Genomic DNA, 18028 nt, shown 5'->3' on the forward strand with positions numbered 1-18028 from the left:
CTGCCACTTGCCACACACATATTTCACATAAAATCAGTTTTAATGTGAATGTATCAGCTGTCTTGATTGAAACCATAATAGTACTAGTATGGCCAAAAAATTGACATATTTTGTTTATTATACTTATCTATTAATTTTCTGATTTCAGATTTTAAACACTGTATGTTTGAAATGTATGTTTGCTATATTTAGGGAAAACAGAGGCACAGAAAGGTGGGTTTTTTTGTGCGCTACTTATTACTTATATGTTTAATGAAATAATGCTTGCTGAGCTGTATTATCAGACAGTATTAAGAAGTGGCAGGCAGGTGCTGGTAGTTGTGACAAGAGTGCAAGTGAGGTACAACGATTGTTGACATTTTTTGATTCAAGACCAATTATTAATACTTAAGGGGAGCAAAAACCGATATTTTGAACCAATGTGCATTTGCAGAACAAACCAGAAGAAAAATTGCAAAGTGAAACTTAACTGAAATGTCCGTTTATGTTTTGCATGTCTAAATGGTAATTAAAACTTATTGCTAGGTTAACCAAAAGTAATCCCGAGAAAGATTTTACATATTGTGGCACACTGAAGTGAAAGTATGATGAAGACTACTTCTTTGTGTACGTTTTGTAATGTGTTTGTGATTCTTTATTGTATGTTTCACTGTTATGTTTTCTCTGTTTATTTTTTTGCAATGTGCTTTTATTGTGACTTCGTGTCCTGTGTATCACTGTTATGTCTTTTTTTTCATTTTTTAAACCTGCCTAGGGTTTGCAGATGTAAATTAGCATTGTTGCTATAATCCGGCATATTTGCGTCCATTGCTGCCTAAATAGATCTTCATTAATGTGCACTGTCGCTACTAAATAAATACATAAAAACGTATGCAAACCAGGAGATAAGTTAGTGAGGAAACCTTTTACTGCAACACAAGCAAAACAAACAAAAAGTGCTTCTTTTAATATCTTATGGCTTAATAAACCACTAATAAAGCTGTTCATTATCACTTGTAAAGTGACACAATTAAGTCCTAAATTCTGGCTTCGTCTCACCCAGTTTCACATTATGTACTTGCATCTCCCTGTAAACACGAGCAGTATTGAGCTCCAGTAAATAGACAGTACTGCATCTTACCAGTATGCAGTGGATGTCATTCCCATCCAGGTCGGCAGCAGGAGCCTGAAGGAGCCTCCAGTCTCGGCCTTTGTTGTAGGTGATGTACGTCTTCACCTGATTGTCTTGCCTCTTGTTAGCGATTAGCATGCCTTTAATTCCTGCCACCTAATGAACACACAGACATAAAAAACTTTATCCTCTTAATACAAACCAGAAGGGAGCATTTTACGCCTCACTCTCCTCCCATCTCCCCGAACAGTTAAAGCTCTCAGCTGCAGATGAAAAAACAAACAAACAAAAAAACGCATACCCAGTGCTCTTAACAGAACAGGCATTTTGTGTATTGAGGCAGCAATCTTCACAACACTAGTTAAATGCAAACGGCTTGCTTGTCCCGGCTTTTCTGCGGCTGACAGCCCCGCAGACAGCATCACTGCATTTTCTTATAGTGTGGTAAGTGCGATCTGTAATTATGCCCTCACATGTCTCAGCAATCCAGACATTACAATATGATGGCCGCACACAAGTGACACCGAACCACACACACAAGAAACACACTCCCGCAGACTTCTCTCCCCAAATATGCACTGCTAGCTGTCTCTCAGGGATTAGACATATCCCTCAGCCAAAACCAAAGCATGATATGCAACGGAAAGGGAATAGTTGCACCGAATGGTTGCCATAGTGAAGGGCTCCACTCGGATGTCCTCCCCTCCCTGAAGGGGCACGTCTGTATAAGTGGCACTAATAGGCAGCGCATTTGACATTGTCATAGAGACGTGGCACCTAGGACGGATACGGCTAACGAGGGTCCTCCCATCCTTATCCAACCAGACCTGTCAATCACTGTGGTAATTATTTATTGCCTCCACCTACTCTGTAACACACACACACACACACACACACACACACACACACACACACACACACACACACACACACACACACACACACACACACACACACACACACACACACACACACACACACACACACACACACACACACACAACTCAGGAGACCACACATGTCCACCAGCATGCAATCCTCTCCATCCATCACTCTCACCACCCACACTACTTCCTTCACAACGAAGGATGCAGACTCTGTTCCACGGCACAGATTACTGTGAAACTCGCTGCCTTCGAGCAGGAATGCTTTCTGCTATTAGCTGTAGCATGTGAACAGAGACAGTGAACACCCCGCTGCTTTTAATAACTTCTGCTACCATCCCTGATGCAAGCATGAGTCATAACTTTGTCCATAAAGAATGAATGGTGAACACACACATCACAAACACACTATCCCCATCGTGAAGCATGGTGGTGGCAGCATCATGATGTGAAGCGTGGCAGTGGCCATGTTCTTCATAAGTCAACGATTATTGGGAGAGTGGCAAAGAGAAAGTCACGGTTGAAAAAAGCTCATATTAAAAATGGACTGCAGTTCACCAGAAGGCATGTGGGGGACTCTGAAGTCTACTGGAAGAAGATTCTATGGTCTAGTAAAACCAAAATTGAGATTTTAGGCCATCAGACTAGATGTTATGCTTGGTAAACACCAAACACCGCACATCATCCCAAGTGCACAATCACCACCTGGAAGCATGGTGGTGGCAGCATCAAGATGCGTGGATGCTTCTCGGCTGCAGGTCCGGAAAGGTTTGTAAAGGTGGTGGGTAAAAGGAATGCAACAAACTACAGGGAAATACTGGAGGAAAACCAGCTGCAGTCTGCAAGAGAATTGCAACATGGAAGAAGATTTATTTTCCAGCAAGATAGTGAGCTGAAGCAAACGGCCAAAGCTACACAGAAATAGTTTAAAGACAACAAGGGGTATGTTCTGGAGAGATCAAGTCAGAGCCCACACCTCAATCCAGCTGAGAATTTGAGGAATAAAGCCTGATGACTGCGCTGCTGCATGCAAGCAAAGACAGTGAACGCCCCGCTGCTTTTCATAACTTCTGCTGCCATCCGTGAGGCAAGCATGAGTCATAACTGTGTCCATAAAGAATGAACACAGCAAAACCTCACGTTGAATATTTTACATTTCTACAGTACCCAGTAAACAAACATCTCTATTTGCTGATGCTACATTCTGCACGGCATTCTGCTGGCTTTCCAATTACCATACAATAGGGAATTCTTAAATAACACAGAAAAGGAAGGTGAGGGGGTTTGACTTGCATGACCCCTTTTTATTCTTTTTCACCCACATATAAGACAAATGAAGTGCAACCCCGGCAGTTCAGCATCAATATGAAATTAATTTAGTGTATCTGTGAGGCAGTGTTTCCATTTATTTGGCTTTACAACAGAGACACAATGCATTATGTATAAGCACTGCTGACATGCACTGTGGCATTTTTTTTTAAATAATGCACTGCCAGTTATTAAACAAAGGGTTTTTATTCCTTCTCACTTGATTGTGTGGAATTGGATCCTTTGTATTATCTGACTCAAAGCACATGTAGTCCCCCTTTGAAATGTCTTTTGTTCATCCTCAGTTTGCCTTTATTTGACCAACAGAACAAAAAATTCCCCAATCGAAGCTGCTATAACACTCAGGTCATCATTGTAAATGAGAACCACTTTTCAACTGACCTACCTGGTTAAATAAAGGTTAAAATTAACAACAACTAAAACTAGTTTCAGTGCTAATTGACACTTAAATAGATGGATTGTTGAAAACAAGTTGAAACACTCCAAATAAAAAAAGACGCAACAGGGAGAATTACCACGCTGAAAGAGTCCGTATGTGGATGAAGCTGTCATAAGATAATCCTTTATTGATCCCCAGAGGGGAAATTCAAGTATTGCAGCAGCACAGGGCAAATACAAGGATACAATGGTATCCATGAAGTGTTGGCCGTGTTCTGTAGTAATATGTATGTGTAAGTAACATCCACACGAACGCAGGACTCAAGAGTTCCCAGCAGGACATCATCCAGAGCATCACACTGTCTCCACTAGCTCACATTTTTTTCCATCTTGCTGCCATCTCTTCTCCAGGAGAATGACAAACTGTGATTTGGGATAGGACACCTACTTCTATTCCTCCATGGTCCAGTTCTGATGTTGTAGGAGCTTCAGTGGTGAACAGAAGTCAGCATGGACACTCTGACTGATGTTCTGACTCCTTTATATGAGAGCAATATTAAGTGCTACAGTTGCTCTTCTGTAGGATCAGAGCCTTTATATGCATTAATAAGAATTATTACCAATTTACTGGCTGATCTTCCGTGAACCATTTTTGGTATACCTGCTGATGCTCTGATCCAGTCTTCTACCACCACAGTTTCTCAGCGTCTCTCAGATCCTCAAGCTGCACATTTTTCCTGCTTCCAACATCAACTTCAAGAACGGACTTTTCATCTGCTGCCTCATACATCCTGTTGTGACAACAAACTGAATTATAAGCTCTTAGGCTCTCATTTATTTATATGGCAACTGTCTACTTGGTTATTTTACATTAATGCATTCTTGTTTTTAGGATAACTGTTTTACCTTTATCTCTAGTAGGTTTTTTGTTCTTGGAAAGTTGGTCATCAAACTGTCCTTTGGGTTACTCTTACAAAACTATGTACACTGTCCGATAAAAATATATTCTGAAGTCTTCTGTTCACTTCAAAAGCTGGTACTGGCTTAGACCTGTTTAGCTGAAAACTGCTATAGCTTGAAACCATGTTGGAGAATGCAGAGTTTCTAAAGGGTAAAGCCAAAATAATTAACTAAAAAGGCCGAACAAGGGAGTGGCAGTGTTCCATTGTAACATTCTGAATGCTAATCATTTCAAGGGAAGTCATAACATTACATTGGCTTTGTTTATATGAAGATACAGTGCAGCTTTAAACTTTATTTTTAATTCTTTATTTTACCTGGCAAGCTCAGTTGAGAACAATTTCTCATTTACAATGATGATCTGGCAAGAGGCCCCAGCAGGAAGAAAGCTAACAAATAAGTAAGTACATATCCAAAAAAAAAAAATTACAAACAAGTGTTTAAACAGAGATTAAAAACACACTAAATTGATGCGAGAAATTCAATGAAAACATTCAGCATGTGCAGTGGAAACTCATCAGTGCAGCTTTAAATCTGCTCCAAATTCTGCAGATAAAAGCCCACTGCAAGATTCTTCTTAAATTAATCAACAACATCCACAGATATATTTAACTACATGACCTTTCGACCGCCGTCTGACAGAAGTGCATCCATCAGCTCGTTGCCAGCGTGGTAGTAAACAGCCTTTCATTGAACTGAACAATGAGTAAAACCCATGTTTATTACATGAAAACATGGCTGCCAATTTCCCTGAAGATGGAGGGTCTTTATTGAATGCTGGGGAATTGCCAATTATTTAAAGTGAAGGAATTTAGCAATACATTTTATGACTAATTTGTAAAATCACGGCTTTGCGGGTTTTAAGCTTACTGGCAGGAAAACAGATCATCATTGCGAACACCAGCATCATCATCCACATCATCTCATACTCTCTACCGACAACAATCCACTTCATGTCTTCAATCAATCACCCTCTTGCTGTTTATAGCGAGGCGACGGGAGAAAAATGATTTCTGATACAGTCAACCGCAGCCAATCACAGTACTAATTTTGGGAAAGCCACCTGCTAAACCCCCTCTCAGACTGAAGGGAACTTTAGCATGCGATGTAGAGTCCTGATGTCAACAGAAAATTAGTTTGCACAACAAAGGCTCATGATTACAGAAATTACCCTTTTCCAATCTGACTGACAATAAAATAATCCCTCTAATTTAGGAGATAATTGAGCAATTTTCTGCGTGGAAAAAAAGAATAATTGATTTCGGTGAGGGAGGTTGCAGAGAGAGCAGAGGCCCTCCAGGGAGAGACATGACTTCTAAGCGGAGGAACAAACAACTTTGTCGTAGTTTGCCGTCTGCTCTCTGGTCTGACTGTCTCTTTGGAACATTAGATGTGCGAAGCGCAGTTTGTCAGGCTCTAACAACAATAAATGGGATGAGTTCCATAGCTTGCATCTTCCCTTGTGTAATGGCTCTGATTTATTGGAGACAGCAGTGTATCATCTATCTCTTGTTTAGGTTCAGATCAGGAATGGAGCTGTGGCCGCGTGACGGGCGCAATTAAAGCCTTATCATCTAGAGCTGTACGCTGAAACGCCTTAGCCACAGCTGCACAGAAATAGGAGCTGCACCGAGGCCCGAACTCACATCCGCATACTGTGCAGGAGAAGTAATGGCATTGTTAATTACCACAGCACTGCCACTGCTGCTGGCCAATATCTCACTCTGTTCCTTCACTCTCTCAGTCACACCTGCCAGTGTGGGAGTGATAAACTGGTTCACTGGGGGGAGACGGAGGGAATTCTGCTGTGCCGCCATGAATGCAAACACAGGCTGCAGCAGGTAGCCGCTAAGCTAACAAGGTCATTACAAGTCCAGAGGTGCATGGCAGCGAGCCCCATTAAGCATGCTCTTTACACTGTATATGTCTGCTGTCAGGAAGATGGACGACCACGACCTGAATTGCATCTGTATCAGACGAGTGACTATAGCACAAACTCCACAGCAAGTCTGTGAAGGCGTATATCTCATGTCACAACCACAGTGTTCACTGATCCCTTTATGACGTGGGCAGAATTAATGCTTGAGCTGTAAACTCTGTAACATTAATAGATACTTTCATCAACTGTCTTGGCTCATTTGAAAGACAGCATAGAGTCTCTTGCCAGACAAATGAATCTAAGCAAATTTAAAGGCCACATATTGTGCCAACTTTAAACAAATGAATGAAAGTCTCATGTACTGTGGACCTTAAAGTAAAAAATACAAAAAAAAACCCCAAAAAACAAAACTCAATTAAAACCACTGTCACTTCATTACCCGTAGTAATAATGAACACTTAATAAATATCACATTTATTTGTCTGCCAATCAGAGCAAAGATCAGACAGAAACACTGAGTAACACTTTTAAGTGGTAATAACACTGATGAGTAACTTCCTGTTGAGCTGCTGAATATCTCATTTGTGTGGCTAAAAAGCTTAATTCAAATTAGTAATTAACATCTTTTAAAGTAATATTTATTATTACCTTTAAAATATCTCCGTTACATTTACATTAGCTGCTGGTTAGTGTGTGTTCCTGCATTAAAAAACTAGCAGCAGCTGTTTTTCACTTCAATAAAGTTGGTAGAACTCACAGGGAGGGGTCAAAATTAATGCAAGCATAAATCATTACACAGCCTAATGGGCAAACTTGGTGCAATGACTTTTTACAAAGACTTGTTGTTTCCATTTGAATCCGAAGGGGGCCTTTAAAAAGTGAAGGAGCAGCAGCAAAGTAATTGTTGGTTCTGTGGTACTGATTAACAGCCCTGTTGATGCTCCCCTCCGAGATACAATATGCTCATTTTGTGCAACGGGGCATGAAAATCTGAATTTATAACACATTTAATCATAAGCTCCTGAACACAGTTCATTTTGACACCGGATTTTGATTAGTTCACAGTTTAAATTTGTAGAAGTTAATACAGAATTTTATGCAACAAAAAATAAAGACATTTTAATTGCTTTTTGTGCATTTTTAATCTGAGACTGTGTGTTTTGCTTTTAAAGCAATGCACTTTAACTCAGTAAATCTAAGGCTACATTCACTAAAATGTTAAATTAAACACTCAATAGGAGACTTTTGTTTGAGGGAGCACAGTTTTGCAATCTCATTTTATTATCATAAAAAGCTTCCATTCATTTTTCATCTTTACTTGCAGCATAGATTACATCTATAGAGAGGCCATTTATTCATTTACAATTTAAAATCTATTATTGATCTTGACATTTCAAGAGCTCTTGCATATCTCATTAACACTCATCTACTTATTTACTATCTGTAAAAAAATAAGTATGTCGTTTGCAAAAGTAGGAATTTCTGCCAAGTCTTTTGAAAAACAAACTGTAAAATGCCTTTTTCTGAACCAATGTAGACTCAATTCACTGTTGTGACAACAACAGTTTAAAACTGAAAAATATTCAGGAACTATTTAATTACCTTCAAAATTAATTCATTATGAAACTAAACTGATTTCTATGAATCATAATCACCAACTAAAAACATGCTTGAGTGTAACTCCGACAGAGAACACAGCTTGATTGCACAAATGACTCCACACACAGCAACAAGTCAAATTACTGAGTCTATTTAACTTTGAAATCTCCTGATTCGGTTTTGTAGGTCTTATTTCAGAGTTGTAGTGTTTACTGGTTTGAATGAAACAATAAAGTGCCTGCTAATAACGGCCAAAGACCGCAAGTGAACACTGATATCAGTGTCCTGTAGTTTAACCACTGATGCTAAAGTCCTTTTATATTCTGAAACTCGTCCTAATTTACAGTTTTATTAAAGTCAAAGTGTTCTCATATGTTGATATTTTTCCTGAATCATCCCCAGCCTGCACAATTAAGACCAAAATGATGATCGCATTATTTTGATCAGTTATTTTGATCCTTATTTGTTGATTTTTGTGACAAAGTATTTCATTGCACTTGCAATAAAACAGAGCGCTACTTTCACTTTCATGCTGTGCTACATTCCCGCTAATGTACAAATCTGCATCAAAATCAGAATTCACCAGAACTTAGAGCATCTCCGAGAGGATAAATATAAACAAACTCCTGCTGTGCTGAACAATTCTTTACTGGCACACTGTAATATCCAGATGTTTCCTAAATGCCTCACTTGCAGGCAACAGCAGAAACTAACTGGACAGCTGTGCACAGAGATGCCTGCAGTCTGCACTCATTTTCCACAGCACAACAAATCAGACGCACTCACCAAGAAGAATTTATAGACCAACTTAAACTATGCATTTGAATTTGAAATATATTGAATTATGCTTATCCACATTATTAATGCTGCTAATTTAAGTTAGATCTACTTAAATCATTTGATTCCTCTAAAATTAATTGTTTGCATTGCTGCAAATTAATTTTAAATGAAGTCACACAGTAGTAGAAAAGCAAGAAGAAATGCATTACTAAAAATAAAAACTCAAATAATTGACACTGTTACATCCATTCAATGTGGAAAAATCGAAACCTTCCTATTAATCTATTAACTCTTTAACCCCAATGAATTTTGCTTCATTTTTCCTCACTGTGGGCTCATTTTTCATCGCAATATAAAAGTCTTGCACCTCTATAGAAACATAACAACCATGAAGGAGAAAGGACTCAGAAATGTGCAGTATGATGGCGTTACAATGCCACAAAAAAGAAAAAAATAAAGTTGCATTTCCTATTTTAAATCGGCATAAACTTTATCCTTTTTCATGATTTATGACATCATAACTTTAGTGCAGGGTACAATAGATATCAGCAAAGTTCTCTCTCCTAGTCGTGGTTGTGCTGTTTTCACTGAGGTATTGCAGAGAAAAACTACCCCACAGTGAGGAAAAATGTGACAGGAGCAAACCAAAAACATCAACAAAAAACTAATGTTTTCACACATTTTCACTGTTTGTTTCAGCTGTTTTGTTGCAGCCTCAACAAGTTTGGTTCTTAAATCTTCCAACAGCCAATAAATCTAGCTCTGCGGTTGAGATAAAGTATTTTGCTGCTTTACAACTCAAAGGCTTTATTACCCGTTATGAAAAAGTAATCAACACATATTTTTTTTGCAGTTTTTGTTGGGGAAACATAAACTTTTTTTCGTTCTGCTGTCTATGTGCTGAACCATGCATCTGGCTGTACTTTATAGTCAAACCTTAAGAAGCCGTAAAAAAGTAATACTCTCATAGATTAAATCAATGAAACTGTATGCATCCCTACAGGGCAATGGATTTGATCGGGTTCCTACCTCGTACAGGTCCAGCATCTGGTTCCCTCCGATGCCCCTGGTGGTCTTGACATTCTCCATTGCCAAGGTGAAGTAGATCCCTCGGGTGTCGGACAGGTAGAGGTTATAGGTGTCATTCTGGTTCCACTCCTGCACCGCTGCAAATACCTGCTTCTCGTCAGTGCTGACGATGTGTAAATCCTATCGGGGGGGACAGAATAAGAGGAGTTATGACTGCGGGTGGAGAGGTGATGGATTAGAACATGCTGACCTGGTGGGAGATCATGAGATCAGTGCTGCAGTGTGACTATAAATGCTTGATGACTTACTGTAAGCTGCTGCTCAATGTGCTGTAACATGTACAAGTCAGATTATGAAAAGTTTTACTGACAAACTAGTTTACATTATTTTTAATGTTGTGGAACTGTTTAAATGTCTCCACGATTGACTCATTCTGAAATGTAACAGATTTCAGAATGAACCATCCAGTAGAAAGGTGCAGCTGCAGCTCACCTTCGGCAGTGAATACTTTGGCAGTTTGATTTGTATGAACGAGTCTCTCTTGTAGGACACATAGTAGGTGGCTCGTCCTGATGTGGGAACCTGCAACACATAAAATGCAACTCATTAATTAATCAATTCATCTGAATAGGGTTTGGAAGTGGACTGATAGAAATATATCGATAATATCGTTGGTGTTGATATTGAACGTTACCAGTGTAATGAGATCGATATTTTAGTTGCAGTTTCTCTGCCGTTTGCCTGCCCTGCTGTGGTTTCATCAAACAGGTGACCTGGCTGTCTGTGGCAGAGCTCCTCCTGTGACAGTACGAAGCAGCACACTAGGACTAAACTGTCATATATGAATATAGTCTAAGGAGGTCATCCCTCACATTGTGATTCTGGTATCGGTATCGGCTATACTGACCCTGTATATACTTGGTATCAGATTCATACCCAATCTTGCAGTATCACACACCACTAACAGGGATGCTGAGGTCGACCAAGGCGTTTAACTGATCAGTGCGGTATAAACCAAAGCCTGATGCTTTGTTTACATCCACTGTCACACAGGTGTCGTAATGGGGGAGTGCAATTTGTGGCAGGACATTAAAAATGCAAGTTCTGAACAATTTTCTTGATCAAAACACACCAGTGCTCCAAATCAGTGTTCAACAGATGCTGATATCGCAGATTCTGGTCAATTGAAACACGTGTTTGAGCCACAAAGGCACCTTTGTTATATATGTCAAGAAACACTGAACAAGTCAATCCTGGCTTGTCTTAAATACGTGTATTATGGCCAGATAACATTAAATATCACAGAAGTCTTTATCATGGTGCCCTTTACTGGCTAAACTCCCAAAATGCTCTCTGCTTGTCACCACAAACTGCCAGCACTCTGCATGACTGAGTAGCATTTTCAGGCCCACATTTGGAAGAACACAATTGTAGGACCCCTCACTTTGTGAAGACAGCGCCACCTACCGCACTGGATAACTAAAAGAATACCAGGTAGCCTAGTGAAGCAAGGACAGCAATTTTGACAAATATGAATGGCAGTTACTGCACAAACACTGAATGTGAATCATGTTTTATTTGTTTAAAGCTAAAAAAAACAAAAGACTGGTTTTGTCGTATGTGATTTCTTTTTCTGCTGATGTTTCTTAAATGTTTGCACTATTACTTTTGCTCTTGTAATACTGTATTTTTTTTGTTATTGTATTGTCTCAGCTCTCTCCAGCCTTTAAAATATCATTTTGAGATTTTGGGAGAACGAGGGCTAAAATAACACTGCATCATTATTTTACCTGATAATTACCCAATTACACAAGTTGTTTGACATTCTACTTTTAGCAATCAAGTTAAGTTGCAGGACACAAAGCAGTTATTGACACACTAAATGCCCATTTCAGTAGAAAACAAGGGTCCTACAACTGTGTTCCTGTGCTACGGACACATAATATTGGAGTAACCGTCTCCTCTGATCACCACGTCGTGTAACAACCAGGTACAACAACTGATCTGCAATATATTTTCTGACACGTAGTGAATACAGGTTTTAGTCTGTCTTTTGGAGCTAGCGGAGCCACAGTACATCCTATCACCTTACATTCCATTCCATGCAGTGTCCTACCGGAGCTATGCCACAAGGTTCCTGTAAACCACTGCAATACTAAATTTTGTTTCACTGTTTTATTTGGGGATTTGCTTGGATCAAATGGTGTAATGTGCTATTTCATCCATGCATTTCCATTTTTCTGTATCTTCATCATCACTGATCACGTCTGAAATTCATCTGCTATTGATGCATGATTGAAGCGTGCGGCGGATTGATCCCAAATTGATTTCAGTAAAAGATGCCTGCTGTTCCTGGCATCACCATCACAGCATGGCGGTGTAATATTATAAACATCACAGCTCACAGATCAGAAAGAAAACCAAACTTTTTTTCATGTCAACCACCGTAAAACAAGACAGAAGAACAAAGCAAGCATCCATGGTGCTGAAAAAGGCCCGCAACAGCTTCTTTTCATCATATGATTAGTCATTTGCTTCTTGACAGGTTTGTAAATGTATCTGTCCCGTCTGACCACAAAAAAATAAACTGAAGAAAGTGACTTCCATGGTGCAGTTTGCATACAGAGGGGTTTCGGAACGTTTCAATATTAAACATTTAGTTCCTGTTTCCATCAAGAGGAGGTTTCATTTCCAGTAAGTGGCACTAAAAGATACAGACTGTCTTTGATCCCATCTGATATCATGCTGTTTTCCAAACAAACTGTAATCACGGATGTCATTGCATCTCTTTGTTTTCCCATGATCTACAGTGACAGTGTGGGAGACATCAAATCGGTTTATTTATAGGGCAACTGGAGTCAACCACTGTGCTGCACATGGTAGAAGACAGGCAACAACAAAAATACTTTTGTACTGTGTTTTTTTCTAATATGTACTGTACGACTTTCTGGAAGTGAAATGACACCTTATGGACATTTATGTTTTACTCTACTTGACTGTAAAGCAGCTTATTCCATGCAAAATGCTTTGGTCACGAGCTAGCTGTAGTCGGTCACCTACAGCAGGACGCATGTCTGCACTAGTGCACGAGCAGCGATGCATTTTACATCAACCAGCAATGATTGGTTCGCTGAAGCAGGAAGATACTTTGGCAGTGGAGATGGAGTCAGCTAAGCATATGATGGCGAACATGGAAGAAAAACCCGCTCCAGATAAAAAAAGAAAGAATCGCAGTGTAAAAAACAAGCCGCCACAGCTGGGAGACAAAAGGTCACTGCAAGTTTGATGGGGAATGACTGAAAGAAGTAACTGTAGCAAATTATTATTTTTAATCATTAAAAATAAATTATAACAAGGTTCAGTTACATATTTCCTTTCTCTGTTTTGGCTCTCCTGTTAACATACTGAACTGTGATTCCTAAAACCAACCACTGTGAACTTTGTAAACACCTTTATGTACAGTTGTGCTTTATTTGAACATTACACCTTTCTTAGTCTTACATAGCCACAAATACCTCCCCATTTTGGTAACCAATGATCTAAATGTTGATTTCATTGTCAAAACAGTTAAAATTTCTTTATCAAAATTACACTAATCAATTAATCATTTAAGAGCTCGTTCTCACTTTGCCTCTCACACAGATAAGTCTATGTCCACAGCTGAAGGATGGTCTGACTGCACCTTCTTATTATTCTGCTATATAGGGGGATGAAAACAAAGCTCTGGCTTGTTTGTGTTTCTTTAAACCCACCCCAGTCATCATGGGTGGTGTTAAAGCCCAGGATGCAGCACTGATGTCCCTGCAAAGTACTGTTGCATTAACTTGTGTTGGTGAAACACTTGCATAGAGGGATGCAAGCACTACCATTAAAATGGATCATTTTGTGTCCAAATCATTATCAAAACTTTAAATTGGCATTTTTTTTTCTGCGCTGAAGGTTTTGTTGTTGTTGTTCCTTCTAGTGTGAAGAGGATTTTGAAAACATACAGATAGCAGATGGGGAGGAGAATGTTGTGTGAAATATGTGGTGAAAATAGCACGTTCACACCAGAAGTCTATATTCAGTGAGTTACACTACGCTTCTCTTTGATTTTTCTAGGATATTTCAGGAGAATTAATTTGTATATACATAGTTTTTCTTCCCTTTTTTTTCTTATTCGTAATGTTCTTTCTTTCCTGGTTCCCTTTTTTTTTAATTTTAAAAAAAATACAAGTCCTTGAGAGCCAGTGACAGCGCACATCCATCCTTCTCTCATTCTCTTTGTCCTCCTGATTTTCAAGGCGATGCTGCATAGCCAAGGAGCTTATCTTTTTTTTCCTTTATTCTCTCTTCTCCTAGAGTTGCATTCAGAGGATGTAGCCCTCCGTAGGTGTCAAGGCACTTGGCTGTTTCAAAGTGGATTTTGGTAAATATCTCGTAAGACAATCAATAGTCTCATTATTCTTTGTCAGGAGAAATCTTTAAGTTGCCTAACTGAGCCTCATCTGGTGTGTAGGAAAAAAAAAAGTTGTCCTTAATGGTCTAGACCCTTTGCAAACACCGTTAGCTTATGCAGCGAGACAGCAGAGGACCGCTGGCTGCTGCTGGATTGTCATTAGCCTCGAGGCCACAGAAGACGAGCGAGGCGGCACCTTCATAACCCACTTTTCTTCACTGTCAATAACGACATGAAATTCATTAGAGGGAAACCTTGGAATCAAAACTTGTGGCTTTCCCGCTGAAGAGAAGCAATATCAGCATTAATGTTGTATGACAGAGCTGATTCTTTTACTGATCCTGTAAGTGCTCCGAGTGGCTCAGCAGAGACAAAACGAGCTCTGAGAGGAAATACAGCGGCCTTAGCAGTTGAGCACTGCAGAAACAGTCCCACATGCAATCGAGTGAAGGAGCAGGAGATCGATGGCCAGGTAACCAGAGGCGGTTTGAACTTTAAGAGGAATTGGTATGATTGATTTTTTTCTTCCCCCATCTCTTTCAGGTTCTTTCGTCTGTGACGCACACGTGTTAAAACGTGGAGGTGCTCCAATTGAAGGGGAGGTTTAGGCTGAGTGCTTGTGAGTTTACTTGAAAGACTGAGAAGAGGTCAAACAGGACTGAAGGATCTTTGGAGAACAACTCTATTTCTTTGTCTAATGTGCTGCCAAGGTCGGTGAGATGGTTCCTCTTGCCTGCAGGTGGCTCAGGTAAGTAGATTTCAGGAAAAATCCCTGTTTCTCGGCTCAATAAAACATTTAGAGGGATTGAACAGCTGCAAGGAAAACCACTGAAAATGATCATGCGAGGTGGAATTTAGTCTGAATTTTACTCCTTTATAAATTATTAGCTGGTGCAGAACACTCAGTCACACAAAAGTGCATTTGTAAAGTACATGTGGCACAGCAGGGAGGCTCAGTTTCTCAGACTGTGTGATGCTTGGTGGACTGTGGAAGAGGTGAACGGGGTCGAAGTGTGGAGGATTTTATAAATGGCGCTTACTAGCTCGCTGTAGCAGAGTCAGGCAAGGCTTTTGGAAGACACGAGTCATCCACTCTCCAGAGAAACAGACTGAAGCTGCACAAGTTCTGAAAATAGTTGATGTGAAGTAGTCGGCGGTGGTGCAAGAAGCAGTTGCAGTGTTTGACATGTGCCGGCCTTACAGACACCTCTGCAACAAGATTCATGTGAAGAGGTGCAACCAGAGAAACCGAACAAGACCCTATTTCCTCATGAGCACAGGAGCTGCAAACAGACATGAAGCTTTACTGTAGTATTTTGGAGGGAAATTTGAATAAAATTGGTGTTGCCGCGGACAAGCGATGTAATTATCCCGACTTTTCCCGTCGACTTTTAAAGCGCATGAAACCTCATTTGCACAGTGTCAAAGTAAATAATATTCATGCTGTGGAGGAAATTAGGATACAAGCCATAAATTGCATCTGTGTTACTTTAGGATTCAGAACATTAGCATTTCAGACTTTTCTGTCGCACAAATCATGATTAATATGACACAACAGGCAGTGGCCCAGAAGAATACTAAAACTAATCTGGCTTCACAGGAAAACAAAGCACACATGTTCAGTTGAGGTTAAAGCAAAAAGGATTTTTACACTGGTGTTTTAGTGAAGTAAAATCAGCAGCAGAACTAGAGAGAGTAAACAGCCACGGAAACACCTGAATTCAGCCAAGTTTTCATGTGAATCTTCAATCAAAGCGGATACATATCATGTGTTTCACATAGAGCAAACCCATCTGAGAACTGATGACTGAGTCGATGTATGATATGACTTTTAGCTTGTTGTTTTGGTCTCGTCACTTTTTCCATTGATAAAACTATATACCAATTTTTCCTGCAGACAGACTCTGGAAAAGCATAATCGACCTGATCAACAGGTGACAACAGAACAGCAATGGAAGCATATAGGGGGTAAATAGGGAATTCTATTGTGAGACCAGTTTAGAGGGTAAAGGAAAATCATCAAGTCATGCAAACTCAGGATTTCCACCAGAAATAAAGTTATTCAGTCTGGCAGCTGGAAAAGGCAACACTCTATCATTTATTATGTTTTAAATAAACATAAATGTATCCTTATTACACTCTTGTATGTCTTGCCTTGTTTTTTTTTTTTTTGCTACTATGCTTCATTTCTATGAATTTGTCTGGGGAAAGATTAATAAAGTTTCTTTTATCTTATCCGATCTTATCTCTGTATGATCCAACGTGTGACTCCCTACATGCTTGTAATATATATATATATATATATATATATATATATACACACAATTTTTGGAGGTTGAAGTCAACACCAAAGCAAACAAAATCTTTCTTTTTCTGTTTCTACTCAACTTTGTCAACCCGAAGCTGTGTCTGGGCACTTTCCCTCATCTTTTCTCTGTATTTTTCTTCACTTTGTGCTATTTTTTTTTTTTTTTACTGCAATATAACCTCCTGCACTTCTATTGTAACAGAACAACTATGGAGGAGACAGAACTCAGGAATGTCTTCTGTGAATAATGGCACAGTTAGAATGCCATGAACCATAGGGGGGAAAAAAAACCTTCAAAGACTTTTGAAAAGGTGAAAATGCAAAGAGTTTAAAAAATAAATGAATAAATAAATCTTCAGGCTGTAATAAATGGTATAATTTTGATGACTTTAAGAAGAAAATATGCATTTTAAGCAGGAGGTTTGGGGCTCAAGTGGTTAAATGGAAACTAAACTAACGAGATGTTCTGAGTTTCTTTAACCCGTTTGTCAACATTTTAGCCTAAACCACTACGAAGCTGGTTCTAACTTGCGCGTTTGTAAGGTCTTTATTCCTATTCGAGTACAAAAGCTGCTCACAGTACAGCTTAAAAAAATTAATATGCAGCACAGTGAGCCATTAAACTTAACAGTCATAAAACTCAACACAATCTACAACCTGCATTTGACAACAAACACACGACTTCCAGCGGCTCCTAAATCAATGCAGGATGTATTTTACACATTTTTCTATTTGCATACATAACCTTTCATGTTTTAGGTAGTGACTGTGCAGAGGCCTACCTGTATGAATATGTAGTCGTCCTGCACCACCAAAGAGCTGATGTCAACGTATCCGTGGAAAGGGTAGTTCCTGTTAGCTTCTGTGCACATCTGAGCTCTGCACGTGACATACTGCACATCTGCCACAAGAACACACAGAAAAGCACTCTAGTTCTTGTCATATAGCATGTAGCGCTACAGCAAACCCACATAAATAAATAAATAAATAAACTGAAGGCTTCTTTATATGCTAAACGCTTCCCTCTCAATTAGATCAAATGATATTTCTTGCTCAAACTGTGAAGGGTTGCACTCCTGCAGTCTGACATTTTCTCTGGCTAATTTGCTTCTCTTTGTATCACCTGATTTGTGCTTATTGTGCAGACGCCACAAACAAGCGTCTCTGCTTGTCCATCACACTGCAGTGATATGAAATAGAAAAAAAAAAAGCTTGTATCTTGCAGTGAAGCTCCTGTGACTGGTGCAAACAGATTCACCAGGGTCACCTATGGAAAATCTTGGCAGGGCTGCTATTCAGAGTTATGGTGCTGACATTCAGACAGTGAAAAGGG

General features: G+C 39.5%; 1 protein-coding gene across 1 annotated transcript in view; it reads right to left on the bottom strand.

Moving 5' to 3' along the window:
* The window catches only part of sorcs3a (sortilin related VPS10 domain containing receptor 3a), a 307833-nt gene that overhangs the window by 92883 nt on the left and 196922 nt on the right, over positions 1-18028 (bottom strand). Inside the window, exons 7-10 of the mRNA XM_051945511.1 lie at positions 17478-17596; positions 10442-10531; positions 9950-10129; positions 1121-1267 (exon numbers count right to left, since the gene is read on the bottom strand). Of these exons, the coding sequence (XP_051801471.1) occupies positions 1121-1267; positions 9950-10129; positions 10442-10531; positions 17478-17596 (536 nt within the window). The remainder of the gene's footprint in view (positions 1-1120; positions 1268-9949; positions 10130-10441; positions 10532-17477; positions 17597-18028) is intronic.

Source organism: Acanthochromis polyacanthus, chromosome 3, assembly GCF_021347895.1.
Source record: "Acanthochromis polyacanthus isolate Apoly-LR-REF ecotype Palm Island chromosome 3, KAUST_Apoly_ChrSc, whole genome shotgun sequence".
Classification (NCBI taxonomy): Eukaryota; Metazoa; Chordata; class Actinopteri; family Pomacentridae; genus Acanthochromis; species Acanthochromis polyacanthus.